The sequence below is a fragment of the Podarcis vaucheri genome (genome assembly GCF_965113315.1).
Source record: "Podarcis vaucheri genome assembly, chromosome: 5".
In the NCBI taxonomy this organism is placed as follows: domain Eukaryota; kingdom Metazoa; phylum Chordata; class Lepidosauria; order Squamata; family Lacertidae; genus Podarcis; species Podarcis vaucheri.
The window spans coordinates 38,700,150-38,727,542 of NC_138763.1; the positions used below are offsets into that span (position 1 = coordinate 38,700,150).

General features: G+C 43.0%; 1 protein-coding gene across 17 annotated transcripts in view; it reads left to right on the forward strand.

Annotated features, from left to right (window-relative positions):
• EPHB1 (EPH receptor B1) overlaps positions 1-27,393 on the forward strand; it is a 355,581-nt gene that overhangs the window by 88,586 nt on the left and 239,602 nt on the right. For 4 of the 17 annotated variants that reach the window (XM_082221749.1, XM_082221750.1, XM_082221751.1 and 1 more), the window contains exon 3: positions 4,994-5,086. The exons of the other annotated variants lie outside the window; for them this stretch is intronic. In XM_082221749.1, coding sequence (XP_082077875.1) covers positions 5,053-5,086 — 34 coding nt within the window. In that variant the 5' untranslated portion in view covers positions 4,994-5,052. The remainder of the gene's footprint in view (positions 1-4,993; positions 5,087-27,393) is intronic. 17 annotated transcript variants of the gene reach the window in all.

The window sequence follows — 27,393 nt, forward strand, 5'->3', positions numbered from 1 at the left end:
ACGCTGCTGCCTATGGATGAGGAATATGGTTGATGTCACAAGGACTAGCTGGTTTGAACACCTTTTACTGATCATGAATTCATATTATAATTGTGTGTTAAGTATCCAGAGATGGTCCACAGCATTCTAAAGTTTCAATGTACAGCAGTGTTCCAAAGCAGGGCTCCTTTTAAAAGCTTCCTTAGCAGTGGTATCTCTTGCTGTGACTTCAAACACACCTTTATTTCCCCTTCATTGTCAATATACTTTGTTTAGTCTACAAGCATTTACAGTTCTTGGCAGATGCATTATTTACTCAATAAACCGGCTGTCCTATAAATACATACCTAAAGACTACTCAAATTGACAGTAAAATCTATAGGAAGTGAAGCTGCAGAACACAGTCCCAAGAGCCTTGGGCCATATTTCCTTTTTTAAAAGGATCAAATAAATAATGAACTCACTGCTCTAAAAGGTACCTTGTATCACTTTGTTGACACCCATAAAAGAGAAACACCATCCGTATAAATGAATTTATGGAAACACTCTCTCAGCCTTCTAATTTCCTGTTAGAAGAATCCACTCCCATTCTCACAGATAATACTGGAGTGTTTTCACCTGCTCATTTCAACCCCTAAAGAAAATATGGTGGCAATGTCTCCCTGTAGCTGCTGTTCAGGCTTTAGGATTATGCCTAAGTATAATTTCTCTGGGCCTGGTGCAGACTTGTAACATTGGCCCTTTTACTCATCTTGAAAGGTGAACCCAGTACCAATTTTTATGGCCCACCCCCAAACAAGCCTTGGTCCATTAGCTCCTTTATTTAAGCTTCTGTCTTCTTGCTTCATAGACATAGCAGTATGACAAGAAACAAACACATGATAGATATTATACACTGACCCTGGGATCTAGTGTCAGGTTTTCTAAGAACTCTGGAGCTCACAGATGTAACTCACATGCTTTCTGGGGCTTGGGAATCTCAGCAGTACTGGCTCCTCCTGTCCTTGGGATCTGTGTTCCTGATTTTGTGGCATTTGTCCCTCATGTCTTCTGCCACACCCTATGGGCTTTCTCTGGAATTCCTTGTAATAATCAAGGAATTCTGGGGGTTGTTATTCTTTAGGAAGCATGGCACATAGGGGAGCATATTTATCCCAGTGCCCTAGACTTACCTGTACAAGCACACTCTTAGGAACAAAGGAAGCTCCTTGTACTGAGTCAGACTATTGGTTCATCTAGTTGAGCATTGCCTGCACTGAGTGGCAGTGGTTCTCCAGATAGGAGACATTTCCTATCTGGTATTTTCCCTCTCTCCCTTCCTTCCTTCCTTCCTTCCTTCTGAGCACCTTACTATTCTAGCCTTATTCAGATATTATCCAGGTATAGAGCTTACGTTTGGAGAAGGAGGCAGCAGGATGCGTTGCTGGCACTGCCCCTGGAAATCCATGTGTTGACACAGATGTCTGCATGGTGTGCTTTTGCTCTGCAGACATCTACACTAACATCCTGCTGGATAGCTTAGTCAGTTACAGCATGGTTCTGATAATGCCAAGCTTGCAGGTTCAATCCCCGTACCGAGACCAGGGCCACATAGGGGCAGGGGCAGCAGTATGGCCCCTTTGCCCTCTTCTTCATGCACATGGAGAGCACATGAAAAGAACTCCAGCATGTTGGCTTCCTGTCCTAACATTGTTCTGAACGACTCCAACAAACCCCACAACATAGAAACAAGTTTGCGTAAACATCCTCGAGCGTGATCTCTAGTTCTGCCACAGTTTTCCCCTATATGGTAATGGATCCACAGCCTAATTCTCTTCCTCTCATCCAGGGTCACCAGGCCCAAGTAAACTGCCCTCCTTCCCCCCTCCCTCACCCGTGGTGAAGCTTGCAATCATTTGAATCCTGGAAATTCACAGGAGCTGATGGTCTGACACTTGTGAGGTGTGTGTGTGTGCATGGTGAGGTTAATGTAAAGGTGAATGTTGAAATTTAAACCAGGCTTTAATTTAAGCCTGTTAACTTGAATGTGCTTTATTTCACTGATGACAATGTGTGAATTATGTTGCAAGAACATAGCTCATATGTTGCACACACACACACATAATTCGCTGCAAGTCAGACCATATTTAAATAGTAGAGAAGCGCCTAATCATAACTCAAATCATATGCTGTAATTACATGTTCAAAAGATCAACATAATAAAAGGCTGCAATAAATAGAACTGCTTAAATTGTTGCGATGTTTTCCTATTGGTCCTCGGTCTACATCCTGTATCCCTCCCCAGGGCATGCAAATGCCTCTGCTTGCTGCAGCAGGGATATTTTGTTAAGTAACGGCAGATACAGGAGACCAGCCATGTAGATGAAATTTTATGAGCCCAGAGGTGTGTTTGTGGTGATGCAATTGCTTGAATGCTCCAGTCCTGCATAGGTGCATCTGGTTTGCCACTGGGCTCTGTGGTCTCGCTGGCAGTAGGTGTGGCATCGGAAGGTAGGGTATGCCCTTTGCCTCTGTCCCTGTCAAAATGATGTACAGTTGGCTTAGAAGAAGCAAGAGAAACATGGGGGTGGTAATGAGTAATGGCTAGCAGCTGCAGCAGATGGTGCCTGTTTCTGGCTGCTCATTAGGAGCTGTTGAGCAATAGGAGTGGAGGGTGCCGACTCTCTATGGCAGGCATCCCCAACCTGCAGCCCTCCAGATGTTTTGGCCTACAACTCCCATGATCCCTAGCTAACAGGACCAGTGGTCAGGGATTATGGGAATTGTAGTCCAAAACATCTGGAGGGCCGAAGGTTGGGGATGCCTGCTCTATGGCAAAGCCTGAATGCAGCTATCACCTCTTCTCTCGGTTGTGCAGTCAATATCTGAATGTGGGAGAACACGTTACTGTCAGCACAATGCTCACCTGTCCTTTTGACACTGCAACACCATCTGAAGTTCCTGCTTGTTCCACTGCATGCCTCCTTGCTCTTGGCCTGTAAGGAAGAATATGTCAGAGGTGTTTATGTGGCTAGCTGTACCAAGAGTTGGAGTAAAGTGCTTGGCTATCCTTTTGAATCGATGGTGTGGGTAATTTCGTTGTCCCCGAAGGGGGCAATGACAATAAAGATATTCTTATTCTTCTTATTCTTATTCTTACTTTGGAAGGTTGTGTCCAACAGGGTCTTACCCTTTTGAAATATCAGTTGCTGATAAGCACGGGAGGGGAGAATGCTCCTGTGGTCATGTTCTGCTCACTTGTTTCCCGCAGACATGTGGTTGGCCACCTATTAAATTTAATGGGCTTACTCCCAGGTAAGGAGAGTTAGGGTTCCAGCCTTAGTCAGTGTTCTCTGTCTTAGGGACACGGTTAGTCTCTGCTAAGTAAAAAGAGTAAATTACAAGAGGGGGGCAGGGGACGAGGAGACAATCTGTTGTTTGAAGATGCTGCCCCTATCTTCTTCCTCAGTAGTGAAGTGGTGGAGATGAATGGTGCTTCTTGGAGGCATGAAATCCCCCCTTCCCCCAATCCTTCTCCATTTCTTGTCTGTGTGGCATACTTTTGTTTTTGCCTCCCCAGCTTCTGGACTGGAGGTAAGGTTTCTGGTAGATGCTCGCATTTGGTGTCCTGGAATAGTAGCTGAACAATAAAACACAAGTGTCCTTCCTGCATCTGCTATTCTCTTTGGTTGTCCAAAGTCCTTCTGTTGTACAAAGCACTCTTTCACTAAAGCAGGGGTCAGCAAACTTTTTTAGCCATGGGCCGGTCCACTGTCCCCCAGACCTTGTGGGGGGCCGGACTGTATTTTGAAAAAAAAAATGAATGAATTCCTATGCCCCACAAATAACCCAGAGATGCATCTTAAATAAAAGAACACATTCTACTCATGCAAAAACACGCTGATCAGTGGCGTAGCGTGGGGGGTGCATGGGGGGCTGGCCGCACCGGGCGCAACATCTGGGGGTTAGGGTTAGGGGGTGCAAATCCACGGGTTAGGGGGCGCAAATTACTTGCCTTGCCCCGGGTGCTGACAACCCATGCTACGCCACTGACGCTGATTCCTGGACCGTCCGCGGGCTGGATTTAGAAGGCGATTGGGCTGGATCCGGCCCGCAGGCCTTAGTTTGCCTACCCATGCACTAAAGAGTGCTGTCCACACCAGAGAGGGGGTGTCTTCCCCTGATGTGCATTACCTGATTTGTTTCCACCCACCCATGAAGTCCTATTCAAGGAAGCTGTCATTTGTGCAGGTGCAATGGCTGTCTCCAATGTACACACCTCAGCTGAACCATGCCTTGCATTTTCAAATCGATTTTTTAGACGCAATTTATTAATTTTATAAAAACAAAAAGGAAAAGAACATCATAAAAAAAATTAAATCAAACTTCCCTCCACTCCCCCTCCTGGTTCCATTATTATATACTTACTCATGCACGTCCATAAAATATTATATTCTTAACTGTCCAATTTTAAAGCCTTATTCATGTTATAACAAGTGACCTTTAGAAGTTCAACTAATGTAAAAACCTATACACAAAGCTTGCAAAGTATGCATTAAACATTTTCCCATATATGTTTAAAAACGCAATGTCCTTTTATTTCTTGGGTTTCAAATTGTCTAATATGTCCTGCATGTTTCATTAATTTGTTTTTCTGATCTTCTTTGGCGGTAGCTTCTTCCTTCTGCAGGGATGGGCTGCTCTTCGCCTGGCATCCACTCTCAGATGCAGGAATAAATAAATCCATTAGGTCCTGTACCTTTCAAAATCATAGCTTCTGGGTTGTTGGGTTGTTTTTTTTTAAAAAAAACAAACATCATTTCCAACATTCTCTTCAAATCTTTATATGTTACCTCCCAGGCCTTCTTAATAACTTTACATTTCCACCACATATGGTAGCCTCTCATACATGCATTTTCAAATCAGATGGAAGCTGGTTTGAGGGAAAATGCATCAAGCAGGAGTATTTCTCAAGAAACTACAGGATACATATGGATTGTGGTTAACGTCATGTGTGCTCTCCCTCAAACACCAGGGATGGGACTCAACTGGATCTGGAGTAAATGGTAAAGTGCACACAGAACTGGACTCTACATGTCTCCTATTTTGCTTTCATCACCATATGATGGTAAGGAGACAGGCCTTAAGGCCCAGCAGAGATGATCAGACACTTTAACTCAACTATGGTGGTACCTTGGGTTAAGTACTTACGGTAATTCGTTCCGGAGGCCGTACTGAACCTGAAACTGTTCTTAACCTGAAGCACCACTTTAGCTAATGGGGCCTCCTGCTGCTGCCGCGCCACCGGAGCACGATTTCTGTTCTCATCCTGAAGCAAAGTTCTTAACCTGAAGCACTATTTCTGAGTTAGCGGAGTCTGTAACCTGAAGCGTATGTAACCCGAGGTACCACTGTAGTTAGTCCTATGAGCCTCCCTACCCTTTCCACATCCAAGCTCTTCCTTCTCCCGCTCATGATCGCATCATTACGCTACCATAACTTGAATTTATGCCAGGCTAGTGGATTTATTTGCAATCGTCCCTTCACACAGTTGGTGTAAGTTGAAGATAGGACCCCACCATAAATCAGAGGTGAGTGTTGGAATTGGGTAACGTGAGCCTGATGCCTTAATCTCTTGTTTTGCCTAAAAAATTTCCCTTGCTGTGTCACAGCGGCTACACTCTCCAGCAGTTTAAAAACAAATCCAGAAGCAGCTTTACATCTGCTTCTCAATAAAACTAGAGAACTGAAAGAAATATCTTTGCATCTCTAATGAAACCTGGGGAAGGCTCCCCCTTCCTATTTGAAGTTTTTATTTCGGGAAGGTTATGCCATATGGGTTTTTTTTTTTAAAAAAAGGAAAACATTAGATAGAATTACCAAGATCTGTTTCAGATAAATCACCCCTTTCCCTTGTTATTCTTATGGTGTTGATAAAGTACTGAGTTTCTTTGCTGATAAAACAGTGGTATGGTGGAGAAAATGGAATCAGTTGCATGCTGGTCTTTTAGTTTTAGAGAGAGATCTTTGTTTGGCTCAGTGGTTCAGTTAGCATACCATGTTAAACCATTTTAAAACCATGGTTTGTTGAACAAGCCATGCTTAAGCAAAAGGATGTTCTGCAGTTGATCGAAGTAACTATGGTTCTACCCTATTTTGTTCTAGCCCTCCGCTGCCTCTCCGCCCAACATCCCTTAAGAGTTGGTGGCACCCAAGTTTTGGCATTGCAGCAGTTTGTCACCATTTTCCTTTGCATTGGTTGGCTGCAAGAGTGAGGGTGTACCTGCAAGAGTCTAGGTGACCTTTGGCACCTGTCATCAAGCACCCGCTCTGTTCCACCAAGAAAGAAATGCCCCTACTTCTTTGCAGCTGGAGAAGTCTTTGAACCCTTTTCTTCCACTCCTGTGTTCTGCAACTGCACTTTTTATTTTTCTTTCTTCCATAAATTGATACCGTGAATTTATGCTTTGAGATGACTGAGCATCAACTATGTTGGAGCCACTCACATCTCCTACCCCTCCACTGCCATGGAATTTGATAGACTGCTTTTCCTAATGCACGCCTAAGTTGTTTCATCTGTTAGATGTAATTAATATCAGGAACACAACCTCATATTGAACCCCCCTCCCCATCTTAGCTCAACACTTGCTCTGCTAGTTGTTTTGTATTTTATTTCTTTGCCTTGCTGTCAAAGAGTAAAATTGCAGCTCTTGTTACCATTTCCTACTTGGAGAAAGTGCCTTTGTTTTGAAATAGGACTTCACCCTCCCCACCCTGCCCGTGACTTTACTCCACAACTCATATGAGCACCTCTTGATTTTTCCATTTCTCTGTGTTAAAATGCAACCCCTTTTCAGCTGCAGAACTTAGTCTGGTAAAATCCCAGCTGCTTCCATCTGTGCAACCCTACAGTGGTGTGAACATCCACCTGCCTGAACCCCTGACCCTAACAGCACAAATATAACACACTTAGAAGGTCTTTTTGCAATAACTTCACTTCACAATCACATAAGACAGATGCAGCAGATGCTGCATCAAATATAAGCAGAAGAGGAAGTGCTTGCGTGTTTTTCAGTTATCAGTGATGTCAGCTTTGGGGGAAAATGCCAGCAAGAGGAGTTGAGCATCGAGAGAGGCTTCTTTTTCTAGTTGCTCTTGCCTAATGGCTCTGTTGCTTGGTGCATAATTGCACTGGGGTGACTAAACAAACCACACTTAAACATTAGTTAAGGAAGTTCCCATGTTTGCCTGTAATGCTAAGACAACAACGACTCATGACTTATTTTTGCAAACCACAGTTGACAAACTATAGTCGAGACATCAGATGTAAAGCTAAGCCATGGCTTCTGAACAAAGGTTTGTTTAAACCATGGTTTAACGTGGCATGTGAACCAAAACAACAAATGTAGAAGGATGGTGATAAAAAATAAAAATGTACCTGGTGCAGTTTTCTGGAAGTTACTTTTTAAAGGTAGCATTTTATAAATGATTGTAGAAGGCATATGTAAGGCTGTTAGTATAGTAGACCCTTACCTTGTCCTATTGCTGCCATATGATAAAATGATAATTCTCTTAGTGGCATCTAATTTCACCTGTTGAAAAAATACTGCAGAATTTAACAGAAAATATAAATTTTCTTACAAAAGATAATCTTGCAAGCGTTAGTCAGCCTCTGCAAATTTGCTAGTTGGTTTTACATTAGCTGTGAGATGATGATACACAGTTTACTGATGCAGATAGAACTCTGCTGTGACTCAGTTGTGCATTAGCCATACATTAGTTGCATATTGATACACAACAGAGCCTTGGTCACTGCACCACAGTCAAATGCAAACATTGGTGCAGTTATGGTTTGTGCCTGAGTCTTCATACTGCCCAATTCAATGTTGGTATTGGATTTTGAGAAATATGTAGCATTGAGCAATACAGTTTATAACCCATGCTCTTTCTGCTTCTTACCTTAGAGTACAGATGGTGCTTAAGTTATAGTCCTGTCCTCTTTTTAAGCAGGATTGGTTTCAGGTTTGAAAGGGGCCCTTTGCAAGCTCCCAGTTGCCCTGTTCAGTTCCCACAACGCTCTTAAGCAACATGAGATTAAGGCATTATGGGAAATTTAAAATGGCTGGCAGTTACCTGACCCATCCACTCAGTGTGGGGAGACCAGGGTACCCAAGGATGTCAAGTGCTGATGCCAGGGTGGATTTGAAAGACCAGCATGTGTAGAAATAGGGGAAAGGATATGTATTTGTGTGCGAGAGAGTGTTATGTGACTCTTTGCAGGTTAGAAAGATGGTAACAATCACAATATTTTATTAGAGAAGCACTGGTCTGCTGTCTCAATTTGAACTCAGACTGGATTTGATATTGGAAGAATAGACTGGCATTTCCCCAATAAAATACTGTTTTTTTAACCCTTTACCCTCCTCTGCATGTACTTATCAACATTTGTATCCCTTTTCCTATTGGGATGCTGCAGAGGTATCTTCCTGCTGCTTTGCTCCTGCTTTGGATGCTGTTAGTTTTCTTTGTTCACAGCCTCATCCCTGCTCCTCGCTCTCCACCCCCCTCAATTAATCCCCTGTTCTGCAGGTTCTTATTTGTGCTCAGCAATCATGGAATGTCAGGGAGAGAGCATGCAAAGCTCATGTTTCATTACCCAGGCGTCAGGGAGAATTCCTTCACTTTGAACCGCTGCAGCCTCTTTCTTGCTCTCTTCTTTGTTCCTTTCAGACACAGGGTATGCCAACCTTCTCCCTCCCTCCCCGCCAGATTTTCGTTCTTTGTTTTTTCGCTTACTCTCAGTTTCGCTTTCTCTGCACAATGCCACATTTCTTCCTTTATTTGTTCAAGCAATCTGAGAAACAAAGCCAGAGAGCAAAGCAGCCTCCCTCTGTACACACAGAACCCAAAGAATCATATAACATTGGTGGCGATTGTGCAAGGGGGACAAAAAGGTCTTAGAATCATAGAATTGGAAGGGACTCCAAAGATCATCTAGTCCCCTGCAATGCAAGAATATGTAGCTGTCCCATACAGGGATTGAACTTGCAACCTTGGCATTATCGGCACCATGCTCTAACCAACTGAGCTATAGACCGCCCCCCTTTGCTTCCTATGTTCTTATGCTGGCAGCTTCCATGCAGTCGTAATAGGTAGGCGCAACAATACAGTCCAGATTTCAGGGTGCCACTAACAGGAAGCAGGAAGAGGTATGGAGCAGTAGTTCTTGATGACAATCTCTGCAATTGCTGATCTCTTTGACTTGGAGGAAAAACGCCTTTCCAATTCCAAATACAGGAATCAGTCAGACCTTGAGCATGAGCAAAACCCATCTGCTGAGATAGCCAGGGGAATTGTATTGGGAAAAACTCCATGTGACCTGTGCTCTGACTCTAGTTGTGGCAATGCAATGTTTGGGAAGCTATCCAAATTTGCCAGGCTGCTGACACCTGCTGATTCCTTCTGTTCATGACTCTTCTGCATATTGGAAGCTGTCTGAGACTGAGTCAGGCGGTTGGTCCATCTAGCTCAGTACTATCAACACTGACACTCAGCAGCTATCTAGGGTTTCAGGCAGTGGATGTTCCCAGCCCAGCCAGGAGATGCCAAGGATTGAACCTGGCACCTTCTCCATGGAAAACAGATGCTTCACCACTAAATTACTATTGTAAGCTTACGTGGGAGTTAAGTCCCACTGAACATGCTGAGATTCCTGGTGGTTAAAACATGCATACGGTTGAAGTGCACATGGAACTATAAACTGGGCAGAAGTAAAACAGGCAAGCTGTGCTAGTAGCATCCTTTATTGCACACCACTCTTTTCTTTAAAAAGAACCATATTAAATTGATATAGTTGTCCATCAATACATGCAAGTGAATCATGCAAGTGATCCTTGCCCATGAGATTTGGTGATGAGTTGCATACTAAGGTCATGGGGCAAGAAAAACTTCCACGTAGAAAGGAAATTCCACATAGAATTGTAGAGTTGGAAGGGACCCCAGGGGCTTGAACCCATGACCCTGGGATTAAGAGGCTCATGCTCTACCAAGCTGAGCTATTCAGAAGACATTTCCCTAGAATCCAGGGAGTTTTGAAATTTAGATACTGGAAACTGGTATGAATTTAACTTCTCTCACATTGTTTTGATCTGGTGCAGTCAAGTCCAATTTGTGTAGTCCAAATGAGAGCAACAATATTGTCATACTGGGTGGAATTGGCAGGCCGTTTTCTGCATGTGATAGCAGTCTTTCACGGTGTCTGATCAAGAGGATAGGAAAGCAGGTATGGTACCCACAGCCAGTATGATTTGGTAATGGGGTATGGAAACTCTGGGCCACAATCTGAAACCAAGCTGGTGGATTCTTGCCAAGCCATGCCCTCTCTCCCTGACCACACCACTAATCCTCCTTACTGTAACAATAGCTGATCAGACTGGCAAACTAGTCTGACCAATAGCCGATTAGACTGCTTTGCCAGTCCCCTTGGGGTTAGAGTGTCAAGCTGGGGACTCCTCCAGACTGCCAGTATTTTGTGGCAGTGATGCAATTACCTACCAGACCTTTACGTTTGCACATTTAAAGTGGAATAAAGTGTCCTGTCACCTGAGGGGGTATCATATCCTCTTTCTCAAAACGAGGAAGCCCCAGACTCCTTGCAAGTTTGGAAAGTGACAGAGAAATGCATGGAAAAGTATGGTCCAAATGAATGAATACAGTGGGACCTCGGGTTACATATGCTTCAGGTTACGTACGCTTCAGGTTACAGACTCCGCTAACCTAGAAATATTGCTTCAGGTTAAGAACTTTGCTTCAGGATGAGAACAGAAATTGTGCTCCGGCGGCGCAGCAGCAGCAGCAGCAGCAGCAGGAGGCCCCATTAGCTAAAGTGGTGCTTCAGGTTAAGAACAGTTTCAGGTTAAGTACGGACCTCCAGAACGAATTAAGTACTTAACCCGAGGTACAACTGTAATGGAAAGTTGTGTAACCACCTCACAAGCAAATCAGGACGAACTCTGTCTGCCATATAGCCACCCTAAAGGTAAAGGTACCCCTGGCCATAAGATCCAGTCATGGATGACGCTGGGGTTGCGGAGCTCATCTCGCTTTACTGGCCGAGGGAGCCAGAGTTTGTCCACAGGCAGCTTCTGGGTCATGTGGCCAGCATGACAAAGCCACTTCTGGCAGAGCAGCACACAGAAACGCTGTTTACCTTCCCGCTGGAGCGGTACCTATTTATCTACTTGCACTTTGACGTTCTTTCGAACTGCAAGGTGGACAGGAGTTGGGACCAAACAATGGGAGCTCACCCTGTCTCGGGGATTTGAACCGCCGACCTTCTGATTGGCAAGCCCTAGGCTCTGTGGTTTAGACCACAGCACCACCCTGCAACATATCAAAATGAAGCATCAGCTTTGTGCAAGCAAATCAGGAAGACTGCTCAGTAAATAGGTTGTATGAAATAGCCCTTGGGCCACAGAGAGGTGAGTTTAAATCCCTGTGATATTTGTTAGGTGACCTTGAGCCAGTCACACTTTTGCAGCTCAGTCTACCCAGCAGGGTTGTTGTGAGGATAAGATGGGAAGTGGGGTGGAGTAGAATGCCACCTTGAGCTCTTTGGAAAAGAGCAGGATTAAAATGTGCTAAGTTCATAAATGTGTGTTAAATGTGTATGCTTGGATTATACAGTGGTGCCCCGCAAGACGAAATTAATTCGTTCCGCAAGTTTTGTCGTCTAGCGAATTTTTCGTCTTGCGAATCACAAAATCCCATAGGAATGCATTGAAAATCAATTAATGCGTTCCTATGGTCAAAAAAAGTCCAAACAAAGCCAAATTTGGTACAACAACAGTTTATTAACTGCTCTTTAAAGTCACACATACTGTAAAGAGCAGTTCAAAAATTGAAGGGAAAATAAATTAACTTTATAAACAAAACATGTCTTTGTTTTTAGACAAAGGAAACAAAGTCGCGAGACGTTTTCGTCTTGCGAAGCAAGCCCATAGGTGAAATTCGTCTTGCGAGGCAAATCGAAAACGGAAAAACCTTTTGTCTAGCAAGTTTTTTGTCTTGCGAGGCATTCGTCTTGCGAGGTACCACTGTACAGTATATTTAAGGAGATCTTGGCTGTACAGGATGGGGCGGGTGGTTGGCATGAAAAGTAGAAGTGTGGAAGAAGCTTCCATGGGGTCTGGTGTCCCTTTTGTTGCTGCTGAGTCCGGCTGCATCTTGCAGAGCAGACAGTACCAAGTGCTATACAGTGGTACCTCGGGTTAAGTGCTTAATTCGTTCCGGAGGTCCGTTCTTAACCTGAAACTGTTCTTAACCTGAAGCACCACTTTAGCTAATAGGGCCTCCTGCCGCCGCCACACAATTTCTGTTCTCATCCTGAAGCAAAGTACTTAACCCGAGGTACTATTTCTGGGTTAGTGGAGTCTGTAACCTGAAGCGTATGTAACCCGAGGTACCACTGTACTTTGATGTCCTCATGTTACCAGGACAGTTCTGTTTTTTTTACTTCTCCTGCTTCTTTCCTCATTTGCACCCCTCTCTCACTCCATATGGTACAGAGAAAGGAAAGATGTTTGGAACACTTGCCAGCTTGCGGTGGTTGATAAAGTGAAAACTGTGCAGATAACAGGAGTAAGGGGGCCTCCTTGCATCTTGATGAAACCGCACGGCTCTTTTGCTTCCATTGTTTGTTTTGTTGCAGCATTTCCATTTCTCATTCCATTTCAAAGCTTTTTCTCCTATTTATTTTAACACATGCATATTGCTCATACTGGCTTTTTTTCCTGTTGGTATTCAGACAGGAGGAAGGATGTAGTCTTAACTCCTGTTTCAGGCCGAAACCTCACTAAGGAAACCATAGCTGATTAATTGTATGCATTTTAGTTGATTGATGAATTAATTAAATTAGCAAAAACTGCATTTGAATTTAAAAAGTTGCTATGAAGCAAGAGACTCTGTCTTTTTGTGTTTAGGTAATGCACAATAATATAATGGCAGGCATAATCTTGGAACTGGCTTTCCCACCTCTGTATGAGAAAGAAAGAGGAATGTCTGTGTTCACACACACACACACACACACACACACACACTCATATTCCATTTTTAATCAGGGCATATGTTTAGTTGAGAAAAAGTCATTTTAATTCACCAGTCTAACTGACCAATCAGTTAAACACTGCAGCCCAATTCATCTATCAATTACCTACTCCTGCAAGGCAATTCTTTGCATGCTTATTTGAAAGCAAGTCCCACTGTGTTCAATGCAATGCTCTTCTTTCTCGGGAGTGAGTCCCACTGAAATGAGTGGGACCAGCTTCTGAGTAAACATGCATAGGATCACATTGTTAAAAGCTTTTGCCACTTCCAAAGACTCATGTGTTAAATAAGCATTGAAGCGGCCAGTGTGGTTTAACTTAGTGATTATTAAATGTTTGCATTCTTAAACTCCTCTCTCCTTTCCCCCCCCCATTGTCATTGCTATAGTGATTTAGGAGATTATCATCTTTAGCGTAGAATCTCTATAATAGAAAAGGTTCATGTGTTTTGGCAACTGTTCAGAATCCCTTCCCTTCTTATTGAAAGTACTTTAGCTCTTAGCAGTTGCCGTTTCCTTGTCCATGCTGTTAACTCATCAACAATGATCTACACTTTGTTGTTTAGTCGTTTAGTCGTGTCTGACTCTTCATGACCCCATGGACCAGAGCACGCCAGGCACTCCTGTCTTCCACAATGATCTGCACTACTTCTGCACTACTTTAGCCATAATCAATGGGCAAAGGCCACCTAAGGGCAAAGGCCACTTCATGTGATACTTGCCCATGACATGCAGCACCTAATATGGCTGTACATCTATGATATGTGTGTGTTTGTCACACTGCACTTACATTTAAATTGTAATCATTTATGTATTTGCGTCTATACATACAAATTAGCATATGCAAACCTGCATCCTCGTTTCATCTTCATTTTTGGTGATGCGTAAGTGACCACCCTTTGTGTCCTTTCGGAAGCTCCCTGTAGGCTGTGCATCTGTAACCGCTGCATATTTTGAAACACGTGTTTGCAAGTAGAACATGTATTGTTAACATTTGTGAGATAGATACGTACTAAAAGGCTTTCTTGCTGGAAGTGTTTGAAGCACGGCAGCATTCAGACAGGATTTCTGTGGAGTAAGTGATTGTGGTCCTATGTATCAAAAAATCTGGAAAGCTTTAGGGGCCCTGCACTTGGACAACATCAAAAAGGCAGATGTTTCCCTGGGGCTAGGTTTTGGGAGGAGCCGTCATTGCGTTAGTAAAGGTCGGAGAGGGAACTGATCAGATAGGCTTTGTTGGCTGGAGTCTTAAGAAGTTATCTGGCTGGAGATGAAAATTTAACGAGGGCATTAGAATGTTTCTGCTGACAATAAATCCCTGAAACACCCGCCGTACTTTGTGCTTATATTGATCTTAAATATTGCACCTACAGTAAATGCTTCATGCTCTATTAACACCAACACTTGAGAGTCTTTTTGATCATTGTATTTACAAGTTTCAAGGGTCATATGGTACTGCTGATGAAATCACCAAATGCTGCTGCCCTGTCCTGAGAGGGAAACCAGCTGTGCGCTGCTTTGCACAGGGAGAGCTTGAGAACTATACCCAGGGAAGTGGTTGTTTTACATGCTGCCTACCGGCAGGCTGGGACATGCAGCGTTGAGATATGGTGCCTCCTGTAAATCCTGATAATCTTCATTTTTAGTTGCTAGCACTTATTTTGGGACTGTGTGGCTATAATAGAGAGAAGGAGTGAGAGGAGCAAGGGAAGAACCCAGATAAGTATATAATGCAGATTTTTAATAAAGAAGAAGCCTAAAGACAATTGCTGGCCTGCAAAAGTAGCTAAAGATAGAGAAGTGTGAAGAGGGTGCCTGGGAGGAAGAAAGGAAGCATAGAGAAGATTATTGAGGCAAGATCTGTGGACTGGACCAGGGTTCATGATGGTAGCATGAGTAGAACTGAGATGGGAAACCTGTGGACATGCAGATGTCCTGGAGGGCAACTCCCATAATTTCTGGACATGCTAGCTGGGGCTGATGGAGCCCAACCACATCTGATGGACCAAAGGTTCCCCATCCATAGAGAAAGGACGTGTGTGTGTGTGTGTGTGTGTGTGATTCTGTGCCTGCCAGCTTGGTATAGCTGTTTGCCATGCCTCACCCTCAGTCTGAGGAGCCTTTCCAGAAGAACTGAGTGGGGACTTTGTGGTCTAGTTATAAAAAAGTGGAGTGGTGGTTGACACAATGCCATCAGCCATGGGACTCCTTCTGGTGTGTGAAAGCTGTTGTGCTGCCTTTAGCACAATGCCCTTTTAATGGCGACATCTGCCAGGTGAGAGACTTTCTCCACCTTTCTCCTTCTTGGGTTCTTCTCCCTGAGGACTGCTAGGAGGGCAGTTGCCATAAGAATAAGGGTACCTTTTCTTGGCCCAGGAGAGGGAACCCTGATGAGAGAAGGGTCTCTTACTGTTGGGAGAGGGTGAGCTGTCTGAAGTTCCTTGTGGATTTCATGCAGTTTGCTTTGGGGCTAGATTTGGAATCCCAGTGTGTGGGGGTGGGTGGGTGGGTTTTTTCAGGACGAAGTGGGGGCTGTTGTTTGACATCTTTACTGGGCTTGTGTATCGCAATATAGTATGCATGGTTGGAGACTAGTGCTAAGGAGACTTCAGTTTCCTTAATTCTATATTTTCCTCTTTTGCTGCTAGTGTGATTTGAGCAAGCTATCTAATTGTTAGGTCGCTAAATATAACTGCTGAATGACTTGCTTAATGTAGGTTTAATCTTAATATTATTGGTAATGAATAATTTGTTAAGTGACTTATTGGTACATTTCATGCTCATTTAAACTTTTCATATGTCTTCTCTGAATTGCAATTGTTGTAGTATAGTTTTTATTTGTTATGGCTACTGTTCTCAGATTGCCTGTTCTGTGAACAGCTTTGAGAACACAGTATATAAACAAACAGATTATGACTATTATGGGTCTCCATGAATCCTAATTGATGCTACCCTGTGATTTGCATTCTATTCTTATGTAGATATTCTGGCTTCTGCGTCAGGTTATATAATCTTTATAGACACAGCCGCAGGAGGCAGTGATTGCCACTAATCTAGATGGCTTTTAACGAAGATTAGATGAATTCTTGGAGTAGAGGGCTATTGAAGACTGCTAGCCATGATGGCTATGCTCTGTCTCCACAGCTGGAGGCAGTTGTTGGCATCCGCCTGTCTTGGGAGACATTGGAGGAGTGCACCTTTGGGAGAGAAGTCACACCATTGGAAAGTTACAGTGCCTGCTGTGGCTGTAGAGATGGACATGGGAGAGACATGTTTTGTTGCAGCTGGAGCAGATGAAGGTGTCTGGTTGTGCTATTGCAAGATGCGCCATGGCAGCTCTCCTCTGTGTGCTCTTCCCAGTGGTCATTTCTCCTCTAGTCACTGGTATGGATGTATACCAGGCACTGTGGTCATCTGTAAAGGATTCCCAAATGGCAGGGTTGATGCTGACAGCCTTCAAATTACATTTGGTCTGCTGGGGGCCGGGGGCCTGAAGCCAGTTCGCTGTAGAGCACATCCTTGGGGATCCTGCCATTTTGCAGTCTGTGTACATGACCAAGCCAGCATAGTTGTTGATGAGACAGGAGTGCAATGTGGGCTTGGGAGAGCACATCCTTGTTTAAGACTCTTAAACTGCCATGTGATGTCCAAAATCTTCTTGACGTAGTGCATGTGGAAGGTATTGAGGCATTGCTACTGGCGGGTGTTAGTTGCCCATGACTCAATTCCACAAAGCAGTGTGCTCAGCACACAAGCCTAGTAGACTTTCATCTTAGTACTGGATGTTAGCATCACATTCTCCCTTCCCTTTTGGAGAGGTGAGCCATTGCCATGGCTGCCTTCCCCACCACACCCACTATTAACTGATTTTAGGAGAAGAAAGAAATGTCAGGAGAGCCAGTCATCATGTTCTCCCACATAATGTGTAGTTTGGCCCTGACTGATAAGAGGAGCTATATGGAACATACCACAGCATATGCACAGATGACTTTTGCAATAAAAAGTTGTGATTCAGAGTCTAGGGGCGAACATGTTTCAGGCTTTGATCTGTTGGAGTTACAAGAGCAGCCCTTCTGCTGCCTCCCTCGTAAATTTTTGCTCATATTTCACAACAGCAGTTTGAGCTTTCGAAAGGGGAATGATAACTACCAGTTGGCTCGTAAGCTCTTAAAAGTCATAGAGTGTGCTAATGTACCACAAAAATAAACTTCTCTGTGCAGAAGAGCCAGCTAAACAATTTTGCACCAAATAAATGAGATACAAAACCTTTTGTTAGAGTAGCCCGTTGTAGGTAATGATATTACTTTTTCATTTCTGTATTGTAGCCAGCCAACATTGCTCAAAGTTGACAATAAATAGAAATATCACCCAACTTTCATAAATGGTGTAGCTGGGTACCTGTGTATTTGTGGCAAACACTATTGTTACATACAGCTTAAGGAAGCTAACCTTGGATACAAATTAGCATGTTTGGGATGAAATCAATTTGTTTTGTAATAAGAATGTTGTAGGATTAACACTAGAGATGTAAGGAGGGAGCAATTTCTGTCGTGTTCAGTGTTTGTCACAACCAGTGCTGTTTCCATTCTTCTGTGGTTCAGCTTCAGCTAAAACCTGTGTGGTTAATCTTCATTTCCACTATTGCTGAAACTAATGGAGTTAATTATGCAGTCAATTTCAACATTTCAATGGAAGGCAAACATCAAAAACGATGCAGAATGCAATGCAATTATTTACATAATGTTTGCAGACTAAAAAAATAATAGTGAATACCACTCATACTCGCTTGCATGAATTCCATTCCTGACTCTGATGAGCATGCAAATTGTGGCAATTTCCACTCCAATTTCCATTTCTGATGGAATTCTCCAACATCCCTAATCTACATTATCTGTTTTGATTGATGCAACAGCTGGTTGCAGTCATGCCATGAGAGCAAGTTCTTACATCTGTAGTTTGTCTCTGCAGGACCACTTTGTCCCTTTTCTCTACACTACTGGCATTTTGTGTGCGTGTGTTTGGGGGAATACCTGTTTTTGAAGAAAGTGTGAAGCCTTCCTAGAGAAAATGGTGCAAGAAAATGAATCACGCTGAATTGCTAAGCAAACTGTGAAATGTCATGAAGTCTAGATAAATGTTTTGACGTTACCCTACTCCTCGCAGTCTTTTCTTTGCTGGCACGGGCCAAAAGAATGACGCTGATGAAGAGGGGGGGGGATAGAAAGAGGCTAATATGGCGCAATGATCAGAATGTTCTGTTTGGCCACAGAGACCCAGGTTCATATTCTTAAGGAGTCTGGCAGGTGGAGCCTTGTGAGAAGTATAGGAAAGTAAGCAGAAACTCTAAAAGGACCTTATGCATTGAGAATGCTTATTATGAACATTCAGAAGAACATGAAACTGCTCCTGATGCAAGGATGTGGAATCTGTGGCTCTCCAGATACTGTTACAACACTGACCATGATGGGACTTGTAGTCCAAAACATCTGAAGGCCACCAGGTTGGGAACAGCTACTTTAAATAAATAAATATCACAGTGTTCATGCCCAAGGCAGGACACTGTGCTGAGGAGAAGATTTGAAACCACTTTCAAACCACCCACATTTACCTATGGCAGTTTTCCCCAACCTCATGCTTTCCAGATATTTTGTAGTACCACTCCAGTCATTTCTGACCATTGCCCATGCAGCTGATGGGATCCAAAATACCTTGAGGACACTAGGTTAGCCTATAATGCTCCTCTACACTTCTCTGATCAGCTCAACCTCTCTATGTGAAGACATCTCAATCATTCATGCATTTGCTTCCAGCACCAGCAGGTCTAAAAATGCAGAGGAGACCTTTCTGATGAAAGAAGTCCCAGACTTCCCAATAAAGGTATAAAGGACTCGCTGCTCTTTCTCAGGCACTGAAATGGAAATTGGGGTATATTTGTCGTGGGCCAGGAGTCAGCTTCGCCTGCTAATCAGCAGCTTGAAGGGGGAGAAGGCGGAATGACTCCACTTGCAGTTGATCGGCCTTCAAGGATAGGAGGAGAAGGCGCTGATTAGAACTAGCTGGCTTCAGCCTTCTTAAAGATAGTTCTCAGCAGCAATCAGATGCTGGAAACAATCCCTGTGGTTTGTGACTCTACTTTGCTGCTTCTTGCTCTCCATCTGGACCCTTGATTCTGTGATCATCTGGATTTCCTGATCTCTGGACTGTCTTACTATGTGGATTACTGCCTGCCCGACCTTTGGAATATACTTCCGGTGTGGATTCTGCTCTCAGGCCAGTGTTCCTCAGAGACTCCTAGTCCCTGCTTGCTCAGCAATGGGACTCTGATGGGCCTATGACAATTTTACTATTTCTCCAGGCTCTTTGTGTTATTTAGAGGGAATGAACATACTGAAAAGTAATGGGTTGTTGCCATTGTTGTTTAAAGTGAAGCAGTGTTTGGCACTAAACCTTCTTTGTAAACAGGCAGTTGGCAAGGTTAGGACACCAGAGTTGCCTGCTATTTTGAGAGTGCATTTGAGCTTTAAGGGTGAGGGCCATCCTAGACATGATGCCAACTACACAGTCCACAGCTACATGAGTGGTTGGCAGCTTTTAAAAAGTTCTTTTGGTCTAGAATCAGAACCCTGGTGGGCATAGGAGGATTTTCACATTTTCCTCCCACCGCTGACTTGATTCTCAACAGACTCCTGTGACTTCCGTGCTAGAAAGAAGGCTTCCATTGGTTCAAATGGGATTCTTCCTTTTAATTCAGGAAACTAGTGTGGGCCCCTGGTCTGGACTTAAGTGCACAGTAGGGGGGAAAGTTAAAGCTCCTGATTTTGCTGCCAAAGTTCTGGATTGGGACATCTGTGCTTGTTTCACTAAAAAAATAAAAAAAAAATCATTCACAAAAATGTTAACTTTCTGAATGGTGTTACATCTAGTTTGGCCCTGAGTAGCAGACATGGAAAAATATTCCCAAGGAAGAAACATCATTTTTAAAGGACCTGCCTGAGTTTTCCCCTACATGATTTGAAAGTATTATAGTTGGTGTTTTCAAATATACAATCTTTTTGCTGGGATGAATAATGGGAAATCTTTTCTATTGATTGCATATTCTTAGCTATAGCTTTCACCATCTATCTAATGTGGCCTAAGAAGCATAAATAGCTCAGCGCATGTCTATAGTGAGCAATCTCTGTCGATATTTCTTTTACAGAACTCCTCTATCACATCCCTTCAGCTTTTTATCTTGAGGAAGATTATTATTTTAGCCCTAATTTAATGGAAAATGACCTTTTGTGCACTAGAAGCAGAAAGACCTGCTTATTTAGAACCTATTTAATATTTTAGCCCTTTTTGATAAATGCTCAGAGTAAAACATTACTGACTGCCTCAAGGTGGATTTCTGTACGACGATTTCAATGTAACCAGCACTAGAAGAGGCAGTAATTTGCTGTATTTTTCTCTCTAGGTAAGGGATGCTGTCCATTCATGAAAACAGAAAACACTGTTTAAGGTTTATTCTGTTTACCTGATGCTCCCTAACCTCAGAGCACATTTTATGTGATCTTTCATGCGATGTAAAAGCCACTTCAGGAAATAAAGTGGAATCTAGTGGAAGTCCAGCATTCATTTCTGTCTTCATTGTGTCCAGGAAAAAAATCTATTTGCAATCCCCTTAGCCCAGCAAATCTGTGGATGAAATTTGGGGCAGTATCCCTTGCAGTCATCTTGCAATGGAATCCACTTGTAGCTGAGCTCTAGCTAAAGGGGAACTTTGCAGATGGACTTTGACAGTAGTGAACCCCTTTAGATAAGTCTATGGCTGCCTACTTATATGGTGGTCATGTGATGGCCAAAGGCTGTCCTTTAATACCACTCCTAGTGCAGGTTCTAACAGGAACTTCTGTGAATGATTCGTATTTTTATTTAAAATTGAATTCTCCATTTCTTTGTTGTAGCTTTTTCTCAACCAAACTGTTCTTTCTCTTCCTTTTTTCTCCCAAGATGCATTGTTTCTCAATTTTCTTTCTTCTGTTCTCCTCCTGCTCTCTTATCTCCCACTCTTGCCAACACCTCTCTATGTAATTTGTTTGCAGGCTGGTTGTCTCTTTGATTTACTGTGTCTTTTCTCAATAGGATTATGATAAATGGATTGCTTGGCTCAGCGAGAACTAGACCAACACTATTTACTCAGGCTAGGTCAAGCCCATGCAAACAGACGAAAGGCACTCACTCTCTTCTTCCCCTTGCTCTCCATGCCTGCAATTTGCTCTCCTTTTCCTCCTGAGCACCCACTGTAAGGTATCACAGCTCCATAGCCACCACTACCTACAGAATGCTGGATGTCACACAGTGGACCTTTGGGAATATAACCCTATAAATGAGGCAGTGTGTATCTCCCTACAGAGAAAGGAAATTTTTTTTAAAAAAAGGTTCATAAGGAGTGCTATCAGCTGACACTGTATAAATCCATGGATTTTGCAGTTCTAAGTAAAGGTTAATCTTGGGAGTGAGCAGCTATGGGAGTGAGCAGCTATGTGGTAGGAGCAGCCTTGACTATGGATGGGGGTGGTGGAGGAATTCATTTGGTTTGTATTTTAATGTGAATCTACCAACTTTGCACTTCCAGGAACTGAAACACAGCTCTCCTGCAAAATTCTCACTTTTTCGAATTTTGTGGCGCATAGAAAATGTGTATATATATGAAAATAACACAAAAATGCATTCTGTTAGGTGGAAATTGCTTGCAAAAATGCATATGCTAGGCAAATTTGCATATAAAATGTATAGAAACCCAGGAATGGGGAAATCATGCCCCTTCCAGGTTTTACTGGACCGCAACTCCAGTCAGCCCCAATCAGCATAACCATTAGCCAGGGATGATGAAAACTGCCATCATATAACCCTTGGGGTTGGTGATGGGGACAAGTTCCCCACCCCTGGATTAACCTTTTTCTCCACCAATGTAACTAATCCTTCTTTAAAGCTAGTATCTGGTGACAATAAAGTCACATCTGATGGCTTTGAATTTCACAAGTTATTGCGCATTATGTGAAGATATTATTTTTTCTCTCTGTCCTGAGCCCACCGTTAATCAGGTTCATTAGATGTCCTTAAATCCAAGGATTATGAAAGGGTAAGAAGAACTACACCACTTTCTTTCCATCACTTGTAGCTTTATAAACCTCTTTCATGTCTGTTCCTTACTTGTTGTTTTCCTAACCTCCAAATGCCACCAGTAACTTGAGTGTTTTCTCAGAGGCAAGAAGCTCCATCCCTTGGATCACTTTTCTTTCTCTTTTGTGCACCTTTTCTCATCTCTTTCCCCCATCTATGTTCTGTGAGCTCACACATGGAATCAGGGCATACACAGCTCCTGCCTGCGCCTTAATGATACTACTACACGTATCCTCTCATCTTACTCTTTAGAAGGAAAAACCTGCAATAGATCCACTATAGCGACGAGGTGTTATGAGGGGTTTGATGTATTTATAAAGGCCAGTGAAAACACCTCATGATGGATTTATAGAGGTGTTTAAAGCTTTTCCAGTGCTTTGAACTTGTTTGGCTATTCTGGGGGATAATTCTTGATCATAGTGAATCTGATTGATGGGGCTTGCTCGTTATGTACTTGCCGCCTTGTTCTGCGGTAATTCTGGAGCAGCAAAATGCACCATTAAAGGCAAAGAGCCACGGGAATGATGGGCCATAATTAGTTGTTGCCATAATAGTTTTGATTGAATGTGTATAGATATTGTAAGCAGCTCTTTTGGGAACCAGTGCTCTTAGGGAACTGTTAAGCAGAGCGGTGCTTAGCAAATGAAAAAGGGGTCATCCTGCTCTTACCCAGCCTGCCTCTCCAGAGCCATAATTAAAATGTCTGGCAGTTATGGGAGAGCTGTGGAAGAATCATGTCAAAGTGTTCAAAACATGCTATTCTTTCGGAGAGAGGCCGGCTCATTCAGAATGCAAGAGAGCACAGCTGCGCTTGCTCTTCCTCCAAATTGGGAATGAGAAGTGGGGTGGGGGAACCCACTGTGCTTTCTGCTGGAAATAGTCTTTCTGCAGGTCCACATGGCATCCTTTTAAGGATGCCAGTGATTGGTCTACTGGGATGTATGCATGTTACATCTATTCATTTAGCAAAGTTAGAAAGCATAGAGCACTCTAAAGCAGTGTATATCATAAAACCGTAGATAAATCACAGCTGAAATACTTAAAACTATTTACGAAAGCAAATATACATGAAATAGCTAGCAACAAAAACCCAAAGAGAACCAATGGGATTTTTCAAAACAAACATGGGCAACTAAATTACATGTGTGGGTTGGCTTGCTGAAAAGTTTCATGGCACACTTTGTACTTCACCAAATCTGTTGGGGATCAGTCAGTAAACAGTCCAGTCTTGTCAGATTTTAAGGCTGGAATATTCTACATATTTCTTTAGCTAAGAAAAGGAAAAGCCCAAGTGAAATTGTGCTGATTCTTAACATAAAAGCTGTAAAGAACTAGATTTTATTTTGATCTATCTGCTTTTCCTATCGGTGGGTATGGTCTTTTTGGAGAAAAGAAGGTGTTTGTGTGTAGAATAAAATTGTTACGGTATGTTATATACGGTCCTTCAACATGGTAGAATTGGGGATAACATCTGGGAACTTGGGAAAGCTTGTTCTAGACTCTTTCCAGCTTGGTGTCACAACTGAAACTGTCTTGGCTACCCTGGTAAATGATCTCCACTGGGAGAATAATGGGAGAGTATGACCTGAATATTTTAGTAGCTTTTGATATAATCCGCCATGATACCCTTCCACTGGTTAATTTAGGGGTAGGAGGACACTTCTTTCCAGTGGCCTTGCCCCTATCTGGCTAGACTGTGGGCTTGGGACCCTACTGTTGGGCCCCATGGGAACTATTCTGGGGGGTAATGTAGGAGACTTGTCTTCTGTAGCATTCAACACCCACATGAAACTGCTAGATGTGATAGTACGGGGATCTATTATTAGGGTGTATTGATTTTACTGTAGGCCACCTTGTTGGAGAGGCCGACATTGAAAGGCACAATACAAATTGATTAGATATTGAATGATTGTAATAATAGTGTTCTAGCTCTCTGTAGACTTTTTTTAATTAAACAAACCTATATTAAAATTTTCAATAAATGAAGAGAGCAAAGTGTAAAAAGAGGCGTATTAGCTCTCAAAATCTATTCATAATTATTTCATTGAATAAGAAGCCAATTACATTGTGTAAACATTTTGGTTGGACTAATCTTCCTGTTGCTTGTAGGCATTATGTTCTGAAGTAAACCCACAGCTGATATATGTACACACACACATCCCTTAAGTCCTTGTACCCTATCATAGAACAGTAGCTTGTTATCTAAGTAGTTAAGTTAATGTTTTGTCGGTGCTTTTCGTTACAGTTCTTTAAAACTGAAATACTGTTAACAAAATCTCTGTGATAGTTGCTTCTGGATTATTATTTTTTAAAGTGTGGTCAGAATTTCTTTTTTAACAAATAAACTTTTAACTTTTTAAAACTGACAGTTAGATTTTACTAGGAGTGCAGTTCCCATCACCATGTTGATTACTTGTGGGGGGAGGATTAGGATGGCACAGGGTTACCTCTCCCCCTGCTTCTCATTGGTGGGGTGGGGGTTCCAGCTTTGCCAAAGTGGGTGAAAAGGAACATAGGAAGGAATGGCTCTCCTGCCAGCCGTAGATGGTGGAATGCCCTAAACTGGGGTTTTATAGGATGGCATGGATGCAAGTCATGGACCACTTTGAATCCAGAGCCTCAAAGATCCTATTTTCAGGTTATGCCTTGGATCACAAGTTCAAATCCATAATATTTTCTCTCTCTCTCTCTCTCGTTAGTTCAAAAGTGTGTGATATGCTTAAATTGTAACGGGCTGCTGAAATAAACACAGATTCTGAATTCCCTAACTTGATTATTCATTACCAGATCAATACTGCCCATAATTAATTAATATCAACCACATATAATTAATAATAATTAATAATTAATATCAACCACATTTTTAGCTGCAAACTCTTAAGTCCCACACACTTACGTTTTCCATGATTGCTCCTTAAATTTTTCTCAGAGGCCCATGGTTTCCTGCTTCATTTTTGCTCCTTAGACTCTGTTATCTGTCAGGTTTCCAGAGCAGCCGTGACACTGTCTTGTTCCATTATTCTCCCGTCTGCAAATATTGCCCATTCTTTCCCTGTAACTGTCAGACTCATTCACAATGAGGGAAACCTGAGATGGAGATGTGGGCTGCAATCCTATACCCAATTACCTGTGAGTAAGCCCCACTGAACTTGGTAGGATTTACGGCTAAGTAAGTCAGATATGCAGTCCTTGGAGTGGATCATAGCTGATTACCTCTATTTCATAGAGAATAACCCTCAATGCATATCCCAGCAAGATTGGAAAAGGAAGAGCTAAGATACAGCAGGATTTTCTTTAGCTGTTGTGCACTCACTTATGTATACCAACTGGCATTTGACTCTTCCTTGCTGTTCCTGCTAGCCTTCCTCTTTGGGGTGTGTGTTACACCTCTTTGCCCTCAGCGACCCTGGCATATTGATTGCAGTAACTGGAATTTTCACAAGGGCCCATCCAACTTCCGCAGAGCCATGTTTCAGAGGCAGCTACATATAGGAAGGCAGGCAGGCTGGTGAGAAGCTTTGCTCCTCTTGGGACTGAACTATTCCTTCCTCTCCCCGCCCCCCCCCCACAACACTCCGCTTCCCTCTCTCCCGAACTGATTTGTGTCTGGAACGTGAGAATAACATCACAGATGGATATTCTGCTCCTCAAAGAGTATGTTCGTGCATTTTAATTGCTGGCATCTTTACTTGTTACTGGTGTAATTGTGAGTAGACTTTGTTTTTGTATTGATAATTAGGGAGTAGAACAGATGGCGGAGGCTTAGTTTAAAGTAATGTGTCCATTAAAGAAAATCTACTGTATGCAGCTGAAGAGTCTTCACTCTAGCAGAACCTAACGGCATCTAACAATCCTCTTCTCCCTGGCGGAGTGGCGCAGGACTGGCAGAGGGTGGGATAGTTCTTCCCCACAAATGTGACGGGGCTGGATGTTTGGAATAAAGGGAGTGTGCCGGTTATCCCCCTGTATTTGCAGCAGGAGTCCAGAGCTCATGTGGCAGCTCACAGGCCAGCAGGCATCTGGAACGAGTTTCTTTAAAGGGATGGCTTTATGAGCCACATGTAGCAATGATGTGCTGCCTGGGATTGGGAAGCATGGAATCAAGCACAGAAAGCCGGGGGGGGGGGGCAAGTTTGCTACAATTCTTCTGAGCTCCCAAAGATATAAGCTATCTTTGCAGAGCTGCAAAACTTTAACTACAAAGTACTGACTTCTCTCCTCATCAAACCCTCTTCTCATGGCTGTGCTCCAGTTTATGGTGGATTTAAGATCTACCTCTCAGTATACTTCCTTATATGGAGTCTAGCTCATCCTTGGCCCCTTCAATTGTCTAAAACAAAGGCTGAGCAGGCAGCCAGCCCTTTAGCAAACTCTGCCAGCCAGTCCCCAGCCAATATACTCTGCTGCACCACACACAGAGACACATCACTTGGAAATCATAAATACCCAAGTATGGGGAAGAATTGCTAGGAAAGCTAAACAAACAGGAAGTCATGCTTTAGATCATGAGTCCAAAGTTTAGAAAGTTTTCTTTCTTTCTTTCTTTCTTTCTTTCTTTCTTTCTTTCTCTCTTTCTCTCTTTCTCTCTTTCTCTCTTTCTCTCTTTCTCTCTCTCTCTCTCTCTCTCTCTCTCCCTCCCTCCCTCCCTCCTTCCTATTTTTTTCCTACTTGATCCAGCAAGGATTAAAATCTAATGGAAGATCCCATTCTTGAATTAGTGAGGCAAGGGCCAGAATGGCCCCCAAGTATGGGACATTAGTATAAGAAAGGAAGTGGCTTTGTGCCACAGGTCAGGTGGGTGGGCCCCCTCCCTTACCTGATTGGTAGTGAAAAGGACAAAAACCAGAGTGTGTGAGAGAGCTGCGCTGGAAGCAGACTGCAGACAGAAGCCAGAGAGCCATGCTTGATTTCTGCTAGAATCCAAGGCTGTGACTGGGAAAAGCAAGACGGTCAGGGGTGTTAATGTTGTGCACCCCTCCATTGTAGGCTCAAGTTATAGGTATATGTGTAAATAAACCATATAGCATAATGACCCCACAGTCTTAGCTGTCCCTCATTCCAAGGAAACCAAATCCTGGGTAAGTATCTGGAACTCCTGGAGTCTCACACTGCTTGGAGATTAGGGTGGCATGCAACATTATTTTGTAGCACTTGAGGTGTAGCCATAAACA